The sequence below is a fragment of the Mytilus trossulus genome, chromosome 9, assembly GCF_036588685.1.
Source record: "Mytilus trossulus isolate FHL-02 chromosome 9, PNRI_Mtr1.1.1.hap1, whole genome shotgun sequence".
In the NCBI taxonomy this organism is placed as follows: Eukaryota; Metazoa; Mollusca; class Bivalvia; order Mytilida; family Mytilidae; genus Mytilus; species Mytilus trossulus.
In genome coordinates this window covers 65814751-65822800 of record NC_086381.1, presented here as the reverse complement: position 1 = coordinate 65822800, position 8050 = coordinate 65814751, and the positions used below count along the sequence as shown (strand labels likewise).

The 8050-nt window shown below is 32.5% G+C and overlaps 1 protein-coding gene across 2 annotated transcripts; it reads right to left on the bottom strand.

Moving 5' to 3' along the window:
- Positions 1-488: 488 nt before the first annotated feature.
- Positions 489-5596, bottom strand: LOC134683263 (succinate dehydrogenase assembly factor 2, mitochondrial-like). 2 transcript variants are annotated; one of them, XM_063542443.1, is made up of 4 exons: positions 5457-5596; positions 2768-2931; positions 1630-1739; positions 489-831 (listed from the first exon to the last, which is right to left on the bottom strand). In XM_063542443.1, the coding sequence occupies exons 1-4, from the start codon at positions 5526-5528 to the stop codon at positions 725-727; spliced, it is 453 nt and encodes a 150-aa protein (XP_063398513.1). In that variant the 5' UTR covers positions 5529-5596; the 3' UTR covers positions 489-724. The 2 variants fall into 2 exon arrangements, with proteins under 2 accessions (XP_063398513.1, XP_063398514.1); XM_063542444.1 differs by lacking the exon at positions 489-831 and adding an exon at positions 1078-1196 and having other exon boundaries at positions 1627-1739.
- Positions 5597-8050: the final 2454 nt, after the last annotated feature.

The following is an 8050-nucleotide window of genomic DNA, read 5'->3' as shown; positions in this document are numbered from 1 at the left end:
TTTGAAGTCAATGAAAATAGGAACCTACAGATTTGATTTCAAATTATTACTGAAAATATGACTCAGTAAAACAAAATCTTACAAATAAGACTGATCCATTAAAAAGACATTTATATTGACCAGCTGTTCAACAAGTGATTTGGTACATGACATACCACAGGTAGTTGGGTGTTTTTTTCTCTCTTATTTCATGAATAAACAATGCCAACAATATAATCCAAAATTTTAATAAGAAATTAGATTTTTTAATGCTTCACAAGAAGATGGGGTATTTTTTGAGACAGTCACTGACATAATCCATAGCTGGAGTTTTTAAAATTCCATGCATTTTTGAAACAAAGAGCATTAAACTTAGTGCACAAACTTTCAGCTCTTGATTGATAATTTTCACCAGGAGGCCATTTCTATAAATCTGATAATCTATATGATATGTCCAGATTGAAGGGCCACACATGTTTAAAACTCAGCAGACACAAATAACACATGAATGAGAAATGTAAGAATATTTAATATTTTGACTAAACAGTAAACAAGATCCATGATAACTGTTACCAAATAAATAATATCACTTTTCATATACTATGTACACAGAACAATGAACCAGTTCATTAAATCAAATGCATTCTATACAAATTTTGTCTTTGGCCAAGTTAATAACTTGTGAAAAATTTACACACAATGAAAAACTGAGTTTTTATTTGAGATTCCATCTCAGTTCTAAGTGTTATAAATCAGGTTGGCGACTACGATCCACCATATTTTCATTACACGCATGTTTTTTTAACAAGTCCATAATCTTATTGTCAAATTCTTCAGGTGTTGGCTTGTTACCTGAAAAAAAAGAGCATTTTTATTAGCACAAGTAATTTAAAAGTTATTTCAATCTCGAAGTAAAAAACTGAACAACTTATATTATCCATAATAACACTTTTCATATATAATAATACTATGTACACAAAACAAGGGAGCAGTTCATTAAAATTAAACGCATTCTATACAAATTTGACTTTGGCAAATTCCATAACTAGTGTAAACTTTACACACAATGGATACACTAAGTTTTTATTTGAAATTCTATCTCAGTTCTAAGTGTTATAAGTCAGGTAGGCGACTACAATCCACCAGATTTTCATTACACGCATGCTTTTTTAACGTGTCCATAATTTTATTGTCAACTTCTTCAGGTGTTGGCTTGTCACCATTGAATTACCAAGAAAACCATGAGAATAACATAACATTAAATTTTGTAAAGTATTGTATGCAGACATTTGCAAAACCACAAAATCATTTTTCACCGAAAACACAATTTTCCTTGATAACAATTGAAGAATCCACAGAATAGAATACATCTTGTATTTAAGGCAAAATCTGCCAAAACTATGTCAATTGAAACATGTTTATGTCATCAATGTGACATTGTCGGAGAACTTTCTGCACACAATTGTCAAGCATGCCATACCATTCATTTATCTATAAAATTAGCATAATTTTGAATAATTTCAATAATTCTACATTTTTGCCTTTTGGTAGGCCAAATAAAGGCTTTTATCACACCTTCCTCTAGTATTTCTGAAAAAATCACTACTTGTACATTTTGTTATCAAAAATGAAATAAACAGAATACCATACCTATGGCCCAATAATATATTTCCCAATCATTAGATGGCTTGTTGATCAGTCTGTCATACATGGTGGTTTCTTTCTCATCAAAAGAATTTAAAAATTCAGCTGCAAACGAGCTGAAAAAAAAACAAAAATATTAAGTTCTTCACATTTCTACTGATTTATATAGATCGTTCTATAAATGTTGTGCTGTTACCATAGAAACACCAGTGTTCTAGGTTTGATAACTGTTGGGGACTAACAGACATTGTTAACTTATGTTATCATTGTAACTTGTTTGGTTTCTTCTAGATGACCTATTCTAGCGTCTAAGTCAAACTGAGTTATACTGTGTGTACATAATCTGATATCTGGTTGATACTAGTCTTATTGGCAAGCATACCAAATCTTGAGTCTATGAATAGCTGAAGCAAGTTTTACCCTTCATTATTGCATGCATTTACAATTACCATGTATATATACAAAATGGTAGCATTATAGAACCATGTTTAGTTGAAGTTAGACTTAAGGTTAAGAGATCTATGATATCTTGAAACAAAGTTTGCCATCATTTAACTCTATCAAATGCTGCTGTGACCATTGACCTGTCTGACCCCAATATCAATATGACATACTGTATTCATGTATCATGTATGTACTATAAACTCTGTTTCAGAGGTCTTGAAATATGCCTGACAGTCAGTCATGTCTGTCAAGTATTGATTCCAAGAGAAAAGTATTGCCAACTGAACCGAATTTCAGACAATTATTTTTATACTTTTTCAATGTCATCTCAACACCTTAGTGAGCAAATGGTATTTTCGACAAATATATTTTTTTTATTTCAAAAGTCAATTAAACCCCATATTTACCGAAACAAAAGACAGTAATTGTATTATTCCATATTCCTAGAAAAGAAAATGTATTCGATGACAAACATATACGAAAACAAATTTTACATGAAACATTTAACCAAAACGTTACATGTAAAAGCGTGTGACGTTTAGCGCGGTGAATAACACTTTCTCAGATCATGATGAATATGTTTTTTTATTCAAAATCCAATTCATATAGAGGAACCTACTAAAATAATACCAATATGGAATTAAAAATTTATTTCCCCTACCAGATGCCAGAACACAAATTGAACTCTAAGACTGTCTACCTTAAAAGAAGACCATTTTCTAGCATGCCCCTTTTTCTACTTTGATATAATAATCTAGCTTTCTTCACTTCAAGTGCTTCTGTCTGTCTTTCCTGGTATTCAGGTAAAGGATATTCTTCCTCTGTGTTATTTGTTGAAGACAATCTGTGTGACTGGAGAAATACCTTAAAATATAACATTGACATATAGTTCATAAATTTAGAATTTGGTGTTGCATTATTGGAATTTTAATTGTTATGGATTTTCTAACTGATCAATATAAGTATAGATTTCAAAGGTTTCAGGGCTTCTCTAAATTTCAAGACCAAGGCCACATTTAAAAGAATGTCTGTTTCCCCTCCCCCCGGGTCTACCCTTTGTAAACAGACCAGGAGGGCAGGTTCTTTTTTTTCTTTTTTTTTTTAACTGGATTTGATTGTCATAGCATGGTCACATGAATGGTTTGACTTGTCCTGTCCAGGCCACTTATCAGTTGTTTGTGCTCAATTTGAGTGTATTTATTTAGATTATCAATCCTTCTGCTTTCAAGCACTTTCCAAAAATGGAAACATATTATTTTCAGGAAAAAAAAAATTCTATTTCTAAAGATTTTTTTATGGAAAAATGAAAAATGAATAAAGTAATTCAATCTACACTATTTTGGCATCATCAGTGGCGTAGCTAGGTCATTTTCAAGTGTACGCCTGAACCTCGGTCAGGGACTAAAGTCCCTATTGTATTCAGGCCAATGAACCAGTTGGTAGTTGTCTAGATGAGCGGGTGCTAAGCCTTTGGGAGCTTTTTTAAAAAGTACATACCATTCCTGTCATTGAAAACTCATATCAATAACAACATTCTTTAGTTTCAAAATGGTTATTTTTTTATGTTTAATATATTCATTGTTTATTTAGAATCGTAAATGCACATGAAATGATTAATTTTCTGAGTTGTTCAGGTGCAGTATTAAAATGTGTAAATAGAACCCTGGTTCTCGCCTGAAATTTCTCCCCGCGAAAAGTTTATTCATTTATCAGTCCATTACAGGATTTAAACAAATAGTTTTTTTTCATTTAATTTCTGCAAAAGTTTCATGACAAAATATGGAGGTTTCAAAGTATAACGTTATCATGTGAATTAACTCGACATCATAGATACATTTTTTACCAGGATGGAAATTTATTCTTGCGCTATACGCGTTTTCTACCAAGAAAGTTTCATTAACTTTGACCACGGTTTTACAAATAATTTATATGTACCAAATTTTAACCTCAGAATGTAATTACTTTTAGACCGTTGGTTTTCCCATTTGAATGGTTTTACACTAGTAGTAATTTTGGGGCCCTTTATAGCTTGTTGTTCGGTGTGAGCCAAGGCTCCGTGTTGAAGGCCGTACATTGACCTATAATGATTCTTTTTTAAATTGTTATTCGGATGGAAAGTTGTCTCATCGGCACTCACACCACATCTCCCTATATCTACAGAATACATAAATTACGGAAAAAAATCATCATAAATAATTTCGTCATGATGCGCCTGATACTGTTTTGACCGTAAACAGTTTTTGTCCAGCTATCGTAAAACCATACATGGTTTGGCAAATTAAGTTATTGATATCTTAAAACTTTAACCACATACTGAACCTACATCTACACAGTTATAATTTAAAAAAAAAAGCAAACCACATTTTGAATCTAAGTACATGAGGAATTGCTTTTAAAAAGGAAAGCGAGTATAGGAATCGCAATAGATTTAGACTTTGACAGAAAATGAAAAAATATATAATTATGACACAAATTTTGTCATTTTTATTCGAAATTAGAAGCAATTGAAGAAAGACTTAGAAGGTTGATGTACTGTTAACCAATTCTTCTAATAATACTAGTATCTAGATGAAAACATTTTGTTTTGCCAAATTCAAGTGTACGCCCGGGCGTTTTGACGTAAACGTAGCTACGCGCATGATCATTTAATTTTTATAATAAATTGTAGTATTATATTTATTAAAATAAAATAATAAAACATGTAATATTATTACAATTTATTTAAAAAAAAATTTGGGGCAAATTCAGTAACATGCTGAAATAATATTGTTTAATAATTTATATAGTTCAAATCCTCTTTTAATGCTTTGACTGTGTTCTCCATATAGATGACCCAAGTTTTCTAATTGACGCCATGAGTTGTCTTCTTCTACAATCCAAGTATAAAAAGCGTGAGGCTTGCCGAGCTCTTTAAATAACTTAAATTTAACTGTCGAGAGTGGAGAAATATAGCAATACACGAGTTATGTTGTAGGAATCTTTTTCTCTAATGGTTTTTATCCTTCTTTTTCAAAGATTTTCAGAAAGTTGTGTTCTGTATGTGCGATGTCATCAGACATGATCGCTTTTTTTCATGACGTCACAATAGGAAAATTCAGAAGAAAACAAAACATTTTGACGTCATAATCAAATTTCGACTAATCATTTGCAATTGCCAAGAACAGATTTTTCACTAGTGAAGAGAAATATTTTTCTCACACCGGTCAGGAAATGTGAAAATAGCACAAAAATTAGAGAAACATAGTTTTCTGTGTTCTAATAAAGACCGTACTTCATAATTACTTTTCTGGTGGGCCTTACAGGTTACATTTTTTATTTGTACTTCACTTGACTATTATTATAACCGACTTCTTAATACAATAATCGAAATATATTTCAGATAAACATACCCTAGTAGAGGACTGATATATAGGTTGTCTTGCATAGGACTGACAAGCTCGAATTAGAGAGAGAAATCTCATTTTCACTGTCTTGTCTACACCGAAAGTTGTATAACAATTTTCACAGCGGGGTTAGCTCCCCTTCAAAATTTAACTAAGCACCAAAATATTTATTAAAAATAGCATATACCGAAAAGGACATATACTAACGTGCGTATCTACTAAAGAGATATTTTTATTATTGATATAATTGTCAGGCCCGTAGCCAGGAATTTCCAAAGGGGGGTTCGTTTGACTCACAAACTCGACTTTAACAGTCACAATTCGAACAGAACATCGACTTTAACAGTGCTTAATAGTTTTCAAGGGGGGGTTCGTCCGGATACATGTCAACTCGTACTCAGCCAACTCGTACTTCTACCAACTCGTACTTCTACTAAGTCGTACCCTATATTTTTTTTAGCATTATAATATAAGTTTTCTACGTTTATATCTGTAGATATGGATATTTAAACTCCCTGAAGTATCCCAGTGCACCCTGAGGTAGATCCATAGAATATGAAAAGGATATATTTTTTAGTGAACATTGCGTTAAACATGGGCGTAAAGTGCTTTTCAATAAAGTTTATTAACATTGAAAGTTGGTTTTTTCATTTGTATTTTGCTATATAATGATATACGAAAGAAAGTTACAATAACTATGCATATAAACTAAATAAATAATATCAAATAAAACATGGTTACGAGTTGGTAAAAATAGGGTACGAGTTGGTTGAGTACGACTTGCCGAAAGTACGAGTTGTCGTGTACCCGTTCGTCCGAACCCCCCGAACCCCCCCCCCCCCCTGGCTACGGGTATGATTGTTTTACAGTTTAATTGTTGATAACAGAGACATATAATACATTACATTGTTGATAAGCAAATCGACAAAAATAAAACAATTGTAGAGCTGACCCGCTGGATAAATCATTTTGAAAAAAAATTATTCATTTGCGAACACTGTACAATCGATTTTATGCAAATCACAATTAATTATAAGTGTTGTTTTTTACATCTATTTTTAATATCATCACTGCATATATACGTATAAAAAGAAGATGGTATATGCTTAACAAAGGGAAACTCTCCACAAGACCAACATTTACAACTATAGGTCCCTGTGCGACCTTTGACAATGGCGGGCAAGGTATATACCGCAGTCAGCTATTAAAGTAACCATTCAAATATTTTATGGTGTTCTGATATACTGTTTTACATTGAAAAAAAACCTGGATGTGGATGATCTAACTATCTGCAACTTAGTAATATAATTTATTCAAAAGAGGGACGAAAGATACCAGAGGGACAGTCAAAGGTATAAATAGAAAATAAACTGACACTGTGACAACATGGCTAAAAATGAAAAAGACAAACAGACAAACAATAGCACACATGGCACAACAAAGAAAACTAAAGAATAAGCAACACGAACCGCACAAAAAACTAGAGCTGATATGAGGTGCTCCAAAAGGGTACACAGATCCTGCTCCACATGTGACACCCGTCGGGTTGCTCATGTTATAACAAATTCGCTTAATAGTCAAATTCGTTGAGTCACATTTAAATTATGATTGTATCTATTTATTGCATCATTCACCAAACGATTATTTACATTTAATCATTCATGTTTAAAAATGGTTATAGACTTGCTCTTCAAATATTGTTTGGTCACTAACTACCTTTTATCGGCTTAATTTCTAACAAAATTTTGTAGCAAATATTTTCAAGTCTGGCATTGAGTCTCTCGAAATCAATCAGTTGAAAATGATCGCACTGACTGTTTACATTGAAATACTGACAAACGAAAAACGAAAAAAAATCGAAAGAGAATACTTTGCCACAGCATCATTTGGTATAAGAAGAAATTTGATAGTCTAAGACTAAACGCCACCTCTTTTTCACTGATCGATTACAAGTATGTTCGGAATACTCGTCGACGTGTTGCCGCGGATGACGTGAATGACATCCCTGAACTTTAATTTATGCAATCGGTGACGAATTACCGAACATGGTGCTGTGAAAAACAATTTCAACTTTGAAGATTTGTTTGCGTAAAAGTATTTAAGATAATTTTTACAAATCTTAAGGCAATTACGATGCAAACATTCAGGGTGGCAGACCTTACGCGAATCTTTTCAATAATGTACTTTTTTATTTACAACTTTTCCATCCACAGGTACAAAATGGTTTGTACCATTTATCACTGGTGTGACTTTAACAAGAAGCTGCTGTGCATTCCCTTCACAATTGTCTATGCACAATGTGTCCCAATTTTCGCCAAGTTGCAGTTTTATTTTTGCGTTTTTCCTTTGTTGAATTAAACGTTTAAATGTACAGGTCACTTGGAACAGGGACTTTCTATACTATAAATAGTATACTTTAGTATAGAAAGTCATGCTTGGAAACATGACGGGAAAATTTGTCATTTGCTGACGCTTTCTTCAACTTCAGAAACGAGACTAATATATCTTTACTACCGGTATGTTGTCCGAGTTCACTGGGTTGAATATCTAGACATCTGTGACAACATTCTCGGCTAGACGATTTCTTGGACCCCAATTGC